Source organism: Hemibagrus wyckioides, linkage group LG15 (assembly GCF_019097595.1).
Source record: "Hemibagrus wyckioides isolate EC202008001 linkage group LG15, SWU_Hwy_1.0, whole genome shotgun sequence".
Lineage (NCBI taxonomy): Eukaryota > Metazoa > Chordata > Actinopteri > Siluriformes > Bagridae > Hemibagrus > Hemibagrus wyckioides.
In genome coordinates this window covers 15,058,050-15,076,516 of record NC_080724.1, presented here as the reverse complement: position 1 = coordinate 15,076,516, position 18,467 = coordinate 15,058,050, and the positions used below count along the sequence as shown (strand labels likewise).

General features: G+C 39.7%; 1 protein-coding gene across 5 annotated transcripts in view; it reads right to left on the bottom strand.

Annotated features, from left to right (window-relative positions):
* Window positions 1–1,246: 1,246 nt before the first annotated feature.
* The window catches only part of agrn (agrin), a 227,835-nt gene continuing 210,614 nt past the window's right edge, over window positions 1,247–18,467 (bottom strand). For 4 of the 5 annotated variants that reach the window (XM_058409023.1, XM_058409026.1, XM_058409024.1 and 1 more), the window contains 6 exons: window positions 16,253–16,369; window positions 15,921–16,104; window positions 14,334–14,421; window positions 7,322–7,546; window positions 7,138–7,241; window positions 1,247–4,090 (listed from right to left, as the gene is read on the bottom strand). In XM_058409023.1, the coding sequence (XP_058265006.1) occupies window positions 3,933–4,090; window positions 7,138–7,241; window positions 7,322–7,546; window positions 14,334–14,421; window positions 15,921–16,104; window positions 16,253–16,369 (876 nt within the window). In that variant the 3' untranslated portion in view covers window positions 1,247–3,932. Of the gene's footprint in view, window positions 4,091–7,137; window positions 7,242–7,321; window positions 7,547–10,450; window positions 10,503–14,333; window positions 14,422–15,920; window positions 16,105–16,252; window positions 16,370–18,467 lie in introns of those variants that run through there. The other variant, XM_058409027.1, reaches the window with a different exon arrangement.

The window sequence follows — 18,467 nt, the reverse complement described above, 5'->3', positions numbered from 1 at the left end:
ATCCAGGATGTGTCTGTGACTTCACCGCCTAAGGAGTCTAAACTAAAAAAAAACCCGCTCTTGGACAGAAACAATGGGAGCCACAGAGGCGTTGACATGCCCAGACAGCTGTAGCCTTGTTATGAGGGCTAAAAGGCCCCTTTATTACACCAGTGGGAGCCCAAAAAACACACAGAGGGTCTCTACTCATCCAGGGATGGATCATTTCATCCCTATTTCCCATCCAGCAGAATCAAATGGATTTTTCCATCAGCTGTCACATGACTCGGCTCTTTGATAGGATTTGGTGGTTGAGCGTGTTCAGGCAACCCCGAGCTAGCCATGTTGGATTACATTTTGTTTAGAGGGATGGAAGGATGGTGCATTATTCAGAAACGGATTTAGGATTTTACAGTAGGGAATGAAAAACTGAAGAACCAGAGCTTACAGAAAGCATGCAGAGGTCATTTGTTTTCAAAAATATACACTTTGTAAAATCTGTAGCTTGTTCAAAAAAAAGAGAAAGAAAAATAAGTTAGATAAATAAGATAATAATAAATAAGATACGGATTCTTTTAGCATTAGAAGCTATAGATCCTTAAAGGAAAAATCCAGCATGAATCATTTTTCAAGAGAATTAATCGTCTGTTATTTTCAACTGTGTAAAAAAGTATATATACTGTATATATTTTTTTTATTTATAGACAATTTTCACTAGGATACCTACACGTTTCCTACATTACCCATAACACCACTTGACTGCCCACTGATAGTGGCACCAATGGGAATTCATTTTTACATTAAAATCAATGCAGCAGCACTTTAGTCCTTCATCCTGTCCGGCTCTCTTATCTCCTCATCCGAACTCTCTGCTTCCACTTCCATGTTAATTACGCTAACATCACTGTCATGCTAGTCATCTCGTAGATTATTATCATAGAACTTAGACTGCGTCATGCAGTCCAGACTTTGCTTTCTCCATCCTTTCTACCGTACGCTGGACTTCTTGCTTCATTTTGACACGAACGTGGATGGAAATGTCGGAAATGTTTTGCTCTTCAGAGCTAACGGTAAACCCTGACTGTTTGATATAATTATGTTATCTCCATTAAACATCATTTCACTGCAACACAAATGCTATCTCCTAGCAGAATAAGGAAAATACACCACTAACCAGCAAATCTGCACCATCAACTCTACAGTTTATGTGTTTTGTTTAGTAAATGTTCAGTATTGGAAAAAAAGCAGTTCACTTAAGGCAGATGGGTTTGTTTTACACTTTATTTCATGGTGGTGGGAACACAAGACACAAGTAATAAAGTTAGTAATGGGAATGTCATGCCACTCTCATTCTGAGCACTGCCCTTCAGGAATATCTGAATCAAAACAGTAGTTTACAAAGGCCAGTAATGGAATCCACTCAAAGACATAAATAGATATTGAAAATAGCATTTAAACAGTAAATATTCTATCTGTAGAGTCCAGAACATCTATTAATTTTTTTTTTTTTGAGGCATTCTGGGATATTCTCATAAACAGTATTAATACAAATATTAATATCTATGAATTTCATTTACACCATGTGGCGATGTGGCTAATATAGTGGCTAAAACAGAGAGCATGGAGTAGATTATTAATGACGTCGACTCTGTCACCGGTGAGTGAAGATGGGTTTAAGGCAATTCTCAGACAGTTCCCATCCAGACAGTGGATGTTCATGCGTGCGCCCCATCTTCATGAGCCCAGCACTCTGTCCTTTCAGCGTCCTCCAAGCATGCAGGAGATCCCTTCTGTTACACAGCTTATTTTTATTTTTTATTTATTTTTTATTTTTTTACAAAAAAAAAGAAAGAACTGACGATGGAGGAAAAGATAAACGATAAACCAATGTGGACACTATGTAACAGAGGATAGATGTTCAGCTAATGCAGAAATACTGGGCTGTTGGGTTTTGGTTCATTTAACACTAGAAAACCCCTCACTGTAAATCAATATACATAACAATATATGATTGTTTTTCTCCCCCGAACACGCAGGAACAGAATATGTGAAATTGACAGACAAGTTAGAATTGCTTCCAGTGTATAATACTAAAAAAAAATAAAATAAAATAAAATAAAATAAATCCACAGATGCACATTATTCATTTACACAGAGATAGGGCTATATAAAACGATTTCAGCTGTCTCACTGCATTAAAAAAAAAAAAAAAAAAAAGGAAAGGAAAAAAAACAAAAGAGAGAAAGAAATATAGTTTTTTTTTCTCCACAAAATAACAACAGGATACTTTACTGTGAACAGGCATATATTTTTTTGTTTTGTAGTTTTGGACTTGTATTGAAACTAAAATATTTCTTACAATGTTCAGGTCAGCAGTACAAACAATTGCATCACATTTGTTTTCAAACATGTTACAAAAATCATTTTCATATAACAAACCCCATGCATTATTATAATTCTTCTTCTTATTAATAATAATAATATTATTATTATTACTATTATTATTTTATTTGTTATTGTTTTCGATACGTTTGCTTATTCTAACGGCTGATCCAGGACCACAGTCAGAAAATGCAAGCATCTAGACGTCAAACGCCAGGGTCTAGGGTCTAGACATCCCTTTTTTTTTTAATGCAAGTGCGGAAGGTAATCGTATAATAGTGGCTCTTGAAGGAAAATCCTGATGAGTTCAGGAACGACTGAAAATTCCATGGATATATCGGCGGTCTTGCAGCCGCCCTGCTGTCATCTGTTTTCTGCCGCTCCCCCTTTCGTCTCCTTGTGCTACGGTGCCTCCTCATGGCAGAGACTAGTGTAGCAACCGTTTCTTACTTTTAGAGTGTGACAGACTGACGCATGGAAAACAAGGTCCATCGTTTCATTCACCCAAACTCAAAAGAAAAAAGTCAAAAGAAACGAAGAAAGAAAGAAAGAAAGAAAGAAAGAAAAAGTCTGGAAAAAACAACCAACCAACCAACCAACCAACCAAGCAAACAGCTCAAACCAGAAGATACATAGACATTGCAATGCAACATGACCGCCCTGAAAGGAATAAGAAAGCCAAGATAAACCAAGACAAACTGAACTTGACGTGTAAAAAGTTGCATGCAGCAAGTGGTCATTCTTAAGGGTTAGATACGGCGCACGACACACGAGACGGATGCTTGTGACGGAAAAGACTTATTTTTTTTCTCACTGTTCACAGTCTCATGTATTATTGTTCTATCTATTACTAACATCTCGCGTGTCAGTCGCTGAGAGTTGATATTTCAGACATTTCTGAAGAGCTATGCAAATATTTTTGTTGACAAGCTCTGAAGCTCTGCGTTAACAAGGAGCTTAAAAACATGAATGGAAATGGGGGCTGGACCCCCGGTTACTGGTCTAATGGGACTGGTACACTCGTTCAGCTAAGTTAACAGTGACAGTCCGTTAGTAAAGCTAAAAGTCACACATGCTTTGTTTGGAAAACGCTGCTGGAAGCGATACCCACAGCAGCGGCTCAGTGGAATGTACATGGTGTACTACAACATAGGAAATTATGGCACCAGGAGAAGGCAGTCGAGAGTAGACCAACAGCACCTACCTTATTCACCATTTCAAGTAATGAGCAAGATAACAATTTTTGTTTTCTGGTGTTCTAAAAACAACACCACGAATATAATACATATTTTCTTGTCTTGTGACACCATGTAACTGCAATTGGGGGATAAATGAAAATATGGAGATGAATGGAGGCGCCGATCCGATTAAACTATATATATATATATATATATATATATATATATATATATATATATATATATATATATATATATATATATATATAATTGAAACAAACCAAAATTAAAACAATGCCATGTTTTTTCCAATATAAAAAGCAATGAAAAGTATACAAAAATAGAAAATAATTACAGCAGTAGACATGGTGTTGGGAGGGAGGTGGTGGCAGGCTATTTGGCTGAACAGTGTAATATTTTGGGGCTGTTTAAGGCGTCCTCCACTAGATGCAAATCCACGCCGTCTACGATCACGTCTTTCACGCAGCCCACAAAGCCTGTGCTGTAGGCCTTGGGAAGGCGACGGGCCACAGCCAAATCTTCAAGCCCACCTATTGGAGGAGAGCGACAGAGAGAGAGAGAGAGAGAGTGAGAGACATAGAGATTATGCATAGAGAAGAAAATCAAGGAAATTGACAGGAAATGCACACAATAAATATGTGATTTTAAAGGTTATAGGCTCAAGATATGATGTATTAATACATCAGTTATAGTTAAAGCCAGCTAGGCCCAATTTAGGAGTCATCAAGTAGTTATTTTAAAGCTGCTGGGATTTCTGGGAGAAAAATACAATTGCAAGCTACTTAAGGGAAAAGAAACAGATTGTGCTGTGCCTCAGCACAGAGGACATACTGTTCGACACGTTATATAGGCTAGCTAAACAGTACTGACAAAAGGCTCTGAGCTACTAAGCAAAAGGTTATGGGCATTTATACAAGACATATGGTATTTATAAAAATCCTGTACAATTCTGAAAACTTCTCATGTAGGAAGACTAAGGTTAACCTTGATCAACTTGATCGAGTTTAATTTCTATCATTTGCATGTGTTGCTGACATTTTAGATATGAAATATACTGCTGAGGTTAAGATGCTTATTTTCCTTGACAGCTGAGACAGCTTGAGAGAATATGCACACAGAGGGTGAGCAGATGCTGCAAACCATTTACTCTTGCGTGATAGAACTAAATCTGGTATTACAGAGATTCACACCAGTCACCATCAGTCACTAGCAGGTTAGCATGAGACCAGCTGGTTATTTACATCTGGGTAATGATACAAATGACACAACAAGGACTGTGTTTCACTGCCTAGCTAGCACTTAAGGTGACAAATAAATATTTGTTCGGCAAACCAAAAGCTATCCGCCCATCCCTCCTGACCCTATATTGGACACTTCCTGTTTTTTTTTTTTTTTTTTTTTACCCACCTTGAAAGGATCACTAACATGTGCATTACCAAAGCTACCAGGCAGTAAGGTTGGCCAAAACATTGTGTAATATATATAAAAGAAACAACAAATGCTGAGGGTGTGCTTTTGTGGGAAAGCTGGTATGAAGTGTCGGAAAGAGGGATGATAAAAATAGAGTGTAACTCTCAAACAGGTGAGCAGATCAAAAAGCGTCGGGCTCGGCTGTGGGGATGCACTCGAGAGTGAGAGCCCTATTCTTCTTGCCTCAATACATTGCACAAAACTCTTGACTCACATTCTAGCAGTGGCAGCATGCCTAAAGATGAGCTGCTTCACTCTGTGCATCCTGCAGTTCATCTCCTCTGCCTATTTTTCCTCACTGCCTTCCTCTTTAATCTGTTGTGAGCTGTGGGATAGGAGGATCTACCGGGCTAATTTCATGCGACGTACAACTGAATAATACAGTAAATAAATAATCAGGAATGAAAGAGGGGATTTAAAGAGGAGGCTCTTGATGTGCAGGTTGCTGGGGGATAATGTATTCTAGCTGCGGGGTGACTGTGGCACCTGCTCCATTGCTCTGGAACAGAGGGTTTTTTGGGGGGGGGCCTTTGCTACTCAATGCACAAACACCCGAACTTCTGAAAACAAGCGACTTCAATTTTTCAGTTCTATCAATCTTTTCAACTTTTCTGTGCTCGCTGCCAGTTCTGTCAGTTTTTTGACTCTCCGTTTAAATGGGTCACACAGCCCGCAGGGGAGACTTTAACCCATGCGGGTCAGTGTCTCTGAGTTTGAGTACCGACTATAGGATAAACCTGCATTATATTACAGTGCAGTTAAATTCTCACATGCAACTTCAAGAGAAAAAAGAGAGAGGATTGGATGTTTAGAATAGCTATAAGATTAGTGATAAGTTGTTTTCCAAAGGTTCTACAACATTAAATGGAACTACAGTATAAATGGATAAAAATGATAGTGGCATATTTTTATTTTTTTTGCTGTGATATATGAGGCACAAACCACTTGGGGATGTGCGGTTATTCTAAAATACTCAACTGCCTGGTAACAGACTGCATAACACCACCCTTTCATTGATTATCTTCTTTTATAATGGCACACCCGAATTTGTGTTTTATTCCTTACATCTGCAATAGTCATTTCTTCCGTGCACCCAGAGTCATTCATTTAATATTTCATAAATCCTCCCAATGATAGCGTTCTTCCCAGATTAAATGCAAACACAGAGGCAGTAGTGAAACTCTGAGATAACACACTCATAGTCCTCTTCTATAAATGACCAGTGAACGATATTTCAAAACAAACAGTACCTAGACTCACTGTATAAATATTAAAAATTTCTCTAAGGCTGATTTTTAGATGGGTTTCTCTCATAAACCTGTAGTCTTATGATACCAGAGTCTTATGGTATTTTTCTTGAACTTGGTTTCTGACCCGAGGCTCTTTTGCACTGAGAATTCTCTTTGGTTCATTCCAGAAAAAATAGCCCACAGACAGGGATTCACTTCAAGATTTCTTTCTCACCCATTAATCTGTTTGTTGAAGACAAATCAGAGCTAAATAGATAGATCTGGATTGTTTGACATATTTTATGAAACCGTAAGGGAAAAAAAAAAAAATAAAACATTTGTTTTGAGGTGTGTGGGAAGAGGCGAGAGTAAGGCAGCTGTGAACAGAGTAACACTCGAGGGCGATTCCTGCCTCGACGAATAGCATTAAGGAAAATGGCCTGCGTGAACTCGGTTGCGGTCTCCTTCATGCGTGAAGATCTGTTTATCTGTGTGTTTGGGTGTCACTTCCTGTATTGAGAAACAATTTTTTTTTAAGATGTACCGTATTTTTAAATATAGAAGGTACAGTATTTTTAAAGACTGAAAGCGTTAGTTCATCTGCAAAAAAACTAAACCAGTAATACTTAAATAAACATCAATAAAATCATGGTAAGATAAATCAGTTGTATTCTGTTTTGAAAACACACACACACACTAGTAATGTATTAAATTATGAATCATTTCTCAATTCATCCGTGATGAAATCTCTCTGTACAATACTCAGTGCTGAAAAGCTCTAAATGCTAAATGATTGTGGTGTATTCAGGGTGAGTGTGATTACTAACGATTGCATTACATAAGGTGCACACAAGACTAAGGATGTAGAGGCGTCTTACCCAGCCAAAGGGCACCATCTGTATCCAGCTGAGTGGCAGCCAGTGGTGAGGAGCCTGTCACTGCTGCCTCATTGCCGACTTGCAGAGATCCGTCCCTCAGAGCCCTAGTCAGAGAGCGAGAGAGAGAGTCACATACTGTACAATATCAGCTTAACTTATCCCTATTGCTTTAGTAACAACATACCTGCTGGCTTTAATGCGGATCCAGTGATTGGTATTGACCCGCACAGATGATCGCAAGACTACTGGTTTGGAACCGAGGTCGTAGGTCATCTGGACACGTCCATCCACGATGGCCAGCGCGATGTAGTCAGAACGCTCCACGCCTTTCCCGCTCCACAAGAGAAGGCCATGAGTGGCCTCAGTTTTGATGCTCAGCTCAAACTTGTTCACCAGCAAGGCCTTCTCACTACACCAGGGAGAAAAGAAAGGAGATGAGTGTGTGTATCTGATGTGCCATGTTCATAAGATCTTGCTTCGGTGCTGCAGTCATCCTTCTGAGGATGTCTGTAAGGCCCTTAACATGAAACAGTATATGATATTTTTTTTTTTTTAGCTTGTGTGCGCATGGTGATATAATGAAAATAATGAAAAGATGTTTAGAGATAGTTGATGAGTTTGATGGAGAATAACACAAAAACTCAAAATTGGGCTTTTACCTGACTGATACTGATGAATATGTACACAATTTGATCAGGAACAAGAATTAACAAGGTAAAGAAGGGTCGATTTTAGTTCAGGTTTATGTACAATTAAAAAATATTGTGTAAAGAGTAGCAGACTGGAATGCGTTCACTTGCTGTTTCTTTAGTGCTGCCTTGTCTATCCATGTCAATAAACCTTTAATGGTTTTTATAATCAGGTTTTAGATTTCGTTTGCAGTGATAGTGCCATCTATTGTTAAAGCTATTAGGAAAACATGGGGGGCGGTGGTAGCTCAAGTGGTTTAGGCTCTGGGTCGTTGACGGGAAGATCAGGGTTCAAGCCCTGCCACATCCGAGCTGCCACCGTTGAGCCCTTGAGCAAGGCCCCCAACTCACCCTGCATCATGGCTGACCCTATGCTCTGGCCCCAACCCCCAAGGATGGGATATGTGAAGAAAGAATTTCACTGTGCAGTAATGTACATGTGACGAATAAAGACGACTTAACATTAAAAACTTTTTATTGTTATTATTGCATCAGTCCATTTCAGAAATGAAGGCAGGTCACTGTTGGAGGTCTCTGCTCTAAGGCTGCGTTGTTAATTTAGCAACAAACTGCATCAATTGAACTAACCTAAGGAAAGTCAGGTAATAATTATGTGAATGATGATTTGTGGATACATCTCCTTATGAAACGTTTAAATTATGACTCATGGCCAATTGATAAGGTCCCCATAAGGTCTACAAGACAGCAAGGTAAAACCTGATAAGGTCTACCTGCTGTTTCCATGTGGGAAGGCAAGCTAATGAAGTAATGTAGTCAAATCCCGTGGGGTCTTCATGGTTCATCAGTAAACTAGGGCACAGTGCGGGAGGGGGACCTTGGAGCGTGAACACCGGAATGAGAGATAGAGCTGGTGACACACTTTAGGTTAGCGACAACTTAAGATGTTTTACTTCATCCTGTGCTGTTCCCCAGAGTGATTCCTTTCCTGCAGAGCGGGGAGGAAGGATGCTCATATTAGCTGCTCTCTGATCTGTGGTTTTGATCTGTTCAGTCGTTGCAGACTTCAGTAGGAAGGTGGAAGGGATGAGCCACCTCCTCCTGTCACCCACTGGGGCAAACGCTTGAACCTCATAGACGTAGGTGGGAGGTGCAGAGGACTGTTGCTCTGGTCAGCAGGGACATGTTCATCACAACGCCACATGAATACGCCTCACACTCCCACTTCACACTCGCTCTGTATCGCACACACACCTCTCACTCCCTCAGCTCACATACACTGATTTTTTATTTATTTTTAAATAACAGCTCTTTTGTTTAGTACTAAGATAATCGTTATTGTGGCATAAGTGTGCATCTTAGTGCAAGGATGTGTGGGTTTGATTAAATGGGCAACATCAAAAGAAGATATCAGAGGAGAAACACTGAAAAAGCAACATAATTAACAAGGCACGAGACAAAACGTGACACGACACGAGACAACACAAATGTAGCAAAACAAAACAGTGGACACAAAGACAAGTGAGGAAGACAAACAAAAGCAGATAGAGCAGGTGGCGAGAGGACATGAATCTTCACACCACACAGGGGGAGCAGAGCACACTGGCACGTTCTAGCAAACTGTGGGATCACTGCTTGTTTGCTGATGCGTCATGGCTACTGTTCCTCACAGATGGAGGTTTACGCTCAAGTTTTTAGATTAATGATCTGAGGTAACAATACAGCTTATAGTCTTAGCCGTCTTTAACCTGGCGCAGGTGAACAGAGTCCAGAGTCAACCAATGTATGTAGTCTCCAATGTAGGGAGCTACTGTATGTGTGTGTGTGTGTGTGTGTGTGTGTGTGCGCGCGTTACTGCTTACGGCAAGCTTAAATTAATCAAACTCATGAAGCAGAGGAGTGGGGAAAAAAAAAAAACCAGGCTGTGCTGCTATTTTTTTCTTCTCACCCCAACACATCTATAGTTCCTCATCTATTGCACCATTGCCTATGTGTATCACTATGTGAAAGTTCCCATCTTGAGGAGCGCTCCTACAATTGGAAATAATGACAAAGCTGCATTTCGTTAATTAAAAGACAAAATTTCATTATGCAAATCGTGTTCGACGAGGCCATGATGGAGGAAAGATGCATAATTATTTGGTGTAATTGAATTCCTCCCTAATGAGACACATATAATGTGCTGACTTGACTCTTTCCACCAAATTTACCCACCACAGGGCTGCCAGCCAAAGCTTTCCATCCCTTGGACCTCTCCAAACTGTTCCTTATATAGTCAAAGTATCATTAGGAATCAATCTCGAGCTTCTAGACAGTGCTCCGGTGATGAAATCAAAACCTGAACCCACCATGTACAAACACTGCACTAAATAGGCTCAGAGGATTTCGTAAACATTTTAGAGATGCTCTGTGCAATGGAGTGGTGCTTCACGTTCATTACACTATATATTGTAGGCTGAATCAGCTTAATGGTCAGAAGGTGGTTATGTTATTTGGGTTGTGTGTCTGTAGGGGGGGCAGGTCCTCAGTCAGGCCATTAAACCGTACTGATTAGAAATCTCCAGAAGAAAATCTGAGGCATGTCATTTCTCAATAAAAGGTTCAAGCTGTGGCAATTAGCCCATATGGAGGAAAGAGGGAAGAGGGCAGCATGCCAGGACATGCAGTTCGGTCAGGGGGACTCACCTCTGATCTGATGGGGTCTCCAGAGACTCGGGGCTTAGAGGAGCAGGGGAGAAAATAAAGGGCATGCAATAAGCTTAAGAGGGTGATGGGGACAACCTTTGATCGTGCCCTCACTGGGGTAAAGAAGCACAAAGAACGAAGGGGGCCTGTGTCATAGAGCTAGAAGTTCTTCAGTTTAATATAGTGGAGGTGTTATTAAGCCTTTATAAAAAAAAGAGTGTCAACACTGGGTTGTTACTGCAGGAAGACTGGAATAGCAACAAGGACACAAGTGTCCCTGTGCCACATCAATGATGTTTTCATACTCATCCACCCAATTCAAGTGGATGAGATGTCAGGGTGCCAGAAACTGAGTGACAGTTGGACACTTGACAAAGAAAGTGGAAGAGATGCAATCCGGAAAAGGATAAAAATACACACCTTGGAAATGAACTGGGAGTCCAAATAAACTGCAGAGAGTGAATGTGTAAGTGAGCGAGTGAGTAAGTGAGTGAGTGAGTGAGCAGGGGAGCTCATTGAAAGTGAGTGAATGATTTATATAACCAATATCAAGCTTTCTCAAGCAGAGCCAATCAAAAACAAGGCACTCCATCAAGAAAGCAATGGGGTCAAACATCTAATTATGAAAAGGCAGCGGTAGAAAACTGGTCACTGAAATCATAGGGAATTGGGAAATTGATCCAGGGTTGCAGAGAAAACAAGTGAGAATGAAGACAGATAGGGCTTCCAGTAAACAGTAAAAGCAATATTACGATATTCCAGCCAGCAACAGTCCCAGTGTATTAAAGTCCTCTGAAGAGATCATTAATGTTTTGGCATTTATACAGGAAGTGATGCGAATTAAACATTAGGCTAGTGGAAAAGCCACTTTAGAGGGCCTTGCCCTTAAATTGTATTGATGTTCGAGGCAGCCCACTCACATTATGGGACTTTTAGCACGTCTCTGTTAAGGGCATTGGATTGCTCTTAAAAAAAATACAAAATAAAAGACAAATCTTTGATTAATATGTTACTTCCTCTCTCGGCTGGGGACAAATTTGCCAGATATCACGGTTAATGACTTGACAAAGAAAACTGACATGGCTTAAATGTTAGAGGATTTCTCCACAAGAGCTATTTAGCATAATTTAAAATAAATTAAAAAGACGCCAAAGTTAAGACCAGAGATCAGTTTAGCCATTACCCAGTTAATTACATTCTGAACAAAAACCCCAAACAAATAATATAAAGTAAGTGCTACTAAAAGGGAGACCGTTACAGATCGGACATTTCACTAATGGAGCAGTTAAAAGGCCATTCGACACTAGCCCGAAAAAAATGCCAGTTCAAAAATGATATAAACTTGTTCGAAGGGTTCACACAGGGTGAAAAACACAAAGCAATCCTCAAAGTAGCAGTTAAATGGGGCCTCATTCAGATTCACATAACAGTTAATCACATTCACTGCAGGTATACGGATATATTTGCTCTAATTGAGTTCTGCATGCTTTCCACGGGGGTACACTGCAGTGTCGTTGCCGAACACAATGCTCATCATGCATGCCGAGCATGCGGTCCTATAACTAATGCACCTGATGAGAAAGTAAACACCTGATTAACAGAATTTTCCAGCGTATAAAAAAAGAACACAAAGCATGGCTTTCAAACAGATAAGCCCTGCTATTTCATGAATATTCATTTACGTGATGCTTGATGGAGAAAAAAAAAAAAGAGTAAATGTTTACGTTTATTCTGGGTAAAAATATCAGGTTAATTACTGAAATGTGTACACAACAGGGTTAGTTGGGCTTATATCTAACTCAGAATACACCGTGGTTACTTACTCAGGGATCTCATTGGTCAGTTGGCTTGGGTGCAGAGAGAAGACAACAAGGAACATTCATATAAGACACAGACGAGACAGACAGACAGACAGACAGACAAACAGACAAGAAGACAGGCAGGAGGGCAGACGAAAGAGCGTACAGACAGACAAACTCTGAATATGAATCATTTGAGGGGTTTCAGAAATCACTGATCCATATTGGCTGATGTTCATAAAATGTTGTAGTGCAATGTGTGTGTAAGTACAGGGTGTAGACATGTGACGAGTCTAGGCAAGCGTGTCTGGTGATCAATACTTTATACCTTTGTTGCCTCATGGATGTTAGTTTAGAAAGCAGCCATATATATATATATATATATATATATATGCAGCAGATGATGTGTGTTGTACCACCAAAAAATACTTGAAATGACTTTTTTTCCGTGTTTTTTTAATTAAAAAATATAAACAAATATTATATATATATAATATTAAATATTATAATATTTGTTTATATTTTTTAATTAAAAAAAACACGGAAAAAAGTCATTTCAAGTATTTTTTGGTGGTACAACACACATCATCTGCTGCATTTGAGACCATGGTATGTGAGACAGAAATGCTCAAAAAACGTAGTGATACTAAATCACTTGAAAAAGTCATCGCTCAGTGGTTAAGATGTTGAGCTGTGGATAGTGAGGTCAAATCCCAGGATTACCAAGGCGCCACTGCTGGGCTTTGAGCAAGGCCCTTAACCTTCAACTACTCAGTTGTACACAGGAGATAAGGCGTCTGCCAAATGCCATAAATGCCATAAAATACAGCACGGTTTGCTTGATTTGAATATCGCCATCCGTGTTTATTGATACTATGGAACGATACTGCAGATTAGCTTCCTAGGAAAAACAGCAGCAACATTATCAGGAGAGGATAAGAAATCAAGCAACACCAAAAGGGTGAAATTCACTTCCTTATAGATCCCTAGTCTGTATTATCTTGCTAACTAGGTTGGCACACGTTCAGCAAAATGACATTATACCACATGTTTCAAGTCAGCGAGTGTTGAATTTCCTATAGTAATGCTAGCTGCAAAGCAAATCACAAGTTTGCAGTCGTTGAAATGCCGATGCTATTTCTGCAAGGAGGAGGTTTAATATTGATGGAAGGAGACTCCAGGGTGAACACTTTATAAAAGTCTGTGGTAAAACTGTTCTCTTAAGTTAAGCAGGGAACGTCTTCAGAGGGGTGAACTTTGCACTTTGCGTTTTATCAGTAACAAGAAGAACAGCATTTAAAAGAGAATGGGGAAGAAAGGAAGAGGCTAGTGAGGGAAAGCCTTTGTGCTGGGCGGCATCACATCACCCTTTCACTAATTACTTTCCTATAACAGTATGACCACGTTTAGCCTAAAATAAATTTACAAACACAAATACACTGAAGCTTGTGCAGTGGGCTTGTGCATTTATTTGCTACACTGAACTTCTGTTTACTAGAGTAGAATATAACGACCACTGGCTGTTCAGATGCTAATAGGATGCTTCACTATACACTTAGCTTTAGCACTTATTATAAGGAAATTAATAACATTTTGACATGCCTATTGACCCAACCTCTGAAGGCATATAAGGCTAACCCAGGATTCCTGGAACACGGAATTGATGCTCATGATTGAGGCTCATGATTGAAGAAGAAGGCAATTAGACAGAGAGAGAGAGAGAGAGAGAGAGTGAGAGAGAGAGTGAGGTCCTTTTTCGATATGCACTCTAATAGAGATGTGAGGTTTTAGTAATGGCGAAGGGGTTTCAGTGCAATACATCAGCACTCCACAGGACAGTACTGAGAGGATGTCGCTCCAGGCAGTATGGTAATTGGAAGCAGCCAACTAATTAGCAAGACTCCCTGAAAACCAGAGACAGGGTGCTAAAGAACGGGCCATTAGCTCAAACCAGGAGGGGCCTAAACGATTTAACTTATAATCAGGCTCATACAGAGAGAGGGTGCCATAACTTATTCAGAGTGCACAGGAGAACATTTCAACGCTGACGAGAACACCTCCTTACCTCTTGGTGACTCCGTTGTGATATTCGATGAACGTTCGGCCGTCAAAAGCAATGGCCTCGGACTCCCCGGCTGCCTTCTCGTAGGTAGCTAGAAAAGATAAAAAAAGGATGGTAAGGAATTTATCGCTCCCTAAAAATGAAAAGCGGAAGTGTGATGTATTGTAATGTACGTGCCTGTGTGGTTTAATTAATGTTACAGAAACAGCAAGGAGGCAGCAAGGTTAATGAGGTTAGTTTTAAAGTTTTTTGAGGTTGTTTTAATGCAGCTTGTGTGCATGTGTTGAGAATACAAATGAAACTGGATGGTGTGAAGTCTCTCGAAAGTATAGCGCTGAAAAAATAAACACACACCCAGTGCCTTGGGTGATTATAATATGTGATAAACACTTAACAGTGCACATTGCCAGGAGAATACCACTTTAGCAACTTGGTGTGTGTGTGTGTGTGTGGTGTAGATATACTGTATATCTTCATCCAGATGTTTCCTAATGGTCATGGGTGTAGTTGTAGTTAAGGTAGTAATTTATGTGAACTAGGCTCACGTCATGATGTTCGTGAAACTGAAAACATACACATGCACAGTCACATAAAATAAGTCCGACATCAGCTTTAACAAGTTTGTCATGGGTCTTGATTAATTTCCTATAACAGCATAGCTTCCTGTGAGATGTTTATTTACCATGTAATGGAAGGAGTCTCCAGTGTCAGCGTTTTTAAGGTTTTCCTCAAGCAAAGCGTTGTGGTTTCTCAGTAACAAACTGCATTTTTATAACCACTACAGCTTAAGTAATAGCAGTAACTGGCTTCCACAACATAATAGTTATTATTAATGGGTAGGAAGCATGATGTGTCATTTTTAAATAAAAAAATATATCGATCTTTACCATACATCTGCGGGTTAAGAGATGGCAAGAAACGTCTGGTTAAAGGGAAGAGAATCAAATTTGGGGTGGTGTGATGTGTTACCACCCTGAAGTTAGGAAAACAGCATGCCCTGTCATGTTTTATTCTTTATGTAATCAAGCAAAAAAAAGATGAGAGGACTCGAGAAGAAAGAACCACAGATTTCAAAGGCCACCAGTGTGACTCATGTCTAGCTCAAGCCTCTCGAATCAGATAAAAATGTTCACAGTAATTCCAGTCTTAAGATTAGCATCATGATTTACAGATATAACCCAAAGTCCCTAATGGATTTTCCATGGTTAATTTACAATTCAGTTTAATTGAAAGTTGACATTGAGCTGTTGGGAGGCAGGTGAGCAATTTTCTGGCATCACTCAAAAAAAATAAATCTATTCAGTCATCAATTAGCTATCTGTGCATTTCACACTAGTAATAACAAATTGTACCACTTATAGGGATTCACACCTTTTATATTTATTATTATTGACTTTATCTCAGAGCTACGATATTTTAATTTGGGCTTCAACACTCCACGCTCTCCAGCTCTAACTGCTCAGAAAGCTAATTGACAGCCCTGCTTAAGCAAAGCTTATCTCTAGAAAAGCGGCGTGGATTCTGTATTAGAAAGCGGATTTGCAGAGTCGGAGGATTAGGAGCAAGGTTAAAGTAGAGAATTGTACTTACTGTGCTGGCACTGAGGTCCCGTGAAGCCGAACGGACAGACACACTCGTAGCTATCGAGCAGCGGGTTGCACTCGCCGCCATTCTCACACACATCCCGGGAACAAGGGTGGTGTGTGTACATGGACACGTCGCTGGAGTGAAGAGCGTTATCGGCCTTTAGGATTGACGTGCCCATCAAAGTAATCTGAAGCCAAACAACACAGGTCGATGAACCAGAGCACGGTTACAAAAAGCAGTCTTACAGCACCAAAGCTGGATACACTGAAATCAATAATAGTAATAGTGATAATATTCATATACAGGAAGTAAGACTTAACAGAATGGCCCATTACCTTCTGGATGGCTCCCTTAAATCCAGCTTTAATTGATGCTGCTCTGGCCAGTGTACTAAAATCTGGTGCTCCACCCACATAAAGTGATTCCTTCAGGTTGAGATCTGTGTGCTGGTTCTGTAGATGGAACGCAGCATGATGAAAACATACAGCACTGACGCTATTGCTAAAGCACCTCTCATCTAAGTGTATCTATTTCTACTACAGTATTTGACCAGATGTTATTTTACATTCACGCTAACTATCACACCGTCAACAGAACCTGATGGATTACTGTAAACAATTGATTTTATTCAGCTCATAGCTGATCCTTAGCCACATCTATGAGAAGCATAACTGATTTTAGTACAGCGAATTATTCAGACTCTACATACAAGAAGAAGGAGAGGGAAAAAAAAAGAGAAGAAGAAGAGACACAAAGAGAATCGTAGTGACTGAAATGGAAACGGCAGATATGGATGGTGTTTTAATGAGTAGAATGGATGCATGATTATTTCTTTGAAATTGAATACTGTCAACCTTAATGAGGGCCCCGTTCACGCCATGAATAACCATGAAATCATTCTTCAGCTAGCATGAACATTGCTCCAGTTACAGTGAGATTTTTTTTTTTTTTTGTTCCAAGAGACTACATATGTACAGTATTAAAGGTTTTTTAAATTTTATGTAGGGCAATTATTGCTTCAGGATAAAACCCAAGTTAATTGCTGTGAAAAAAAAATTGAAGGCAGGTCCAAATGAACTGCCAGTTTGCTGTGCCCGGTCCAGCATTTATCCGAGCATAAGAATGAAAAGGCTTGGCAGCGGACCCGAAGACCCGGCCAAACCGGAGAATGGACCAGTTAGCATAGCCAGTGCTGTTGGAGTGCAGCTGAGTTCGATGTGGACTAAGCTGCGTTTTACTGAGAAACCCTGGCACAAATTCTGCCATGCACTCGTGCCTAGAGCAAGAGTATTCAACTAAAACTGGTACCAATCCAGTTACATTAAATTCCTTGCAGGTTATCAAGAATGAAGAACACAGTTCCCATTAGTTATCATTAACAGCACAAGTAACTAATGAGTGATCAGTTCATGGCTATAAATAAGAAAATTCAAAGATTGTTGTTGATTTGTTCTGGAGTGCTATATGTGCTATGAATGTTAACGCTATCAGCTTTGAAGAGATGAGACATTTGATGCAAGGCATACTTCTTATTTCAATCATCTTGAAATATTCTTTTGTAGTGTCCTTTTCCTGTCATGTTGTCAGTTCACTAATCAGACCAGAGAAGGTATAAACAAATCAAATAAAATATTTGTGAAAACTCTCTCCAAATAATGTACCTAGCTTTTCTGAAATAATGTCCTCAGCCTGGTATTAATGTCCATTCTGGACTAATGAGATGCCTTCAGCTAATAAATGCATGCGATTGGTCCTGTTTATGAATCTAGATGAACTAAGGATGCTTTTTTCTTTATTTTATTTTATTTATTTATTTATTTATTTTATTATTTATTAGCCAAAAAAAGGTTGAATTGCTGAATTACAAGGTGTCCCAAAAGTCTCCAAACAGAGAAAATTAACACTATTTTTCTATTGAAATATCTCCCCAACATTTTTCATACTTAGTTTATATTATATTTATATTTTTCAAGATAGTTTTTAAGAATGCCTTTGGCAAAAGAAGAATGCGCTGAAATCATTCTCATGGCTGGATGGGGAAGCTGATGCAAGGTTGCAATAAGACTTTAAGAGGAAAAACAGCAAGCACATCACAGCACACATGACACAGCGAGTGAAAACTGGGCGAGACGACTCTGTGTGTGTGTTCAAAGAAATGGTAATCATGTGGAGGACATTTTATAAATAAAGTTACATTTTGCTTAAAAAACATTGTTAATTCTCCCTAGGCATGGAGACTTTCGGAACACCGTGTACTTCGCCCCTACAGGACCACATCAAGAGGATGGTCCAGCAGTTGACAACCCCTGATCTAGAGACTGGAGAAGATGCATTCACTTTCTCCATGAATCCCTCTCTCTTTCTGTCTCTCTGTGTGTCTCTCTTTGCTGGAATGTGTTGACTGCCTGACTGAGGCTGTTACAGGGAATTTTCTCTGAGGGGGGAAAAAAAAAACACAGAACAAAGAACAAACTTTGTCTTTCAACTACACAGCCTCTCTCTCTCTCTCTCAGTCTCTCTTCCTAGCTTCCCCTCTCATCCTTCTTCCCC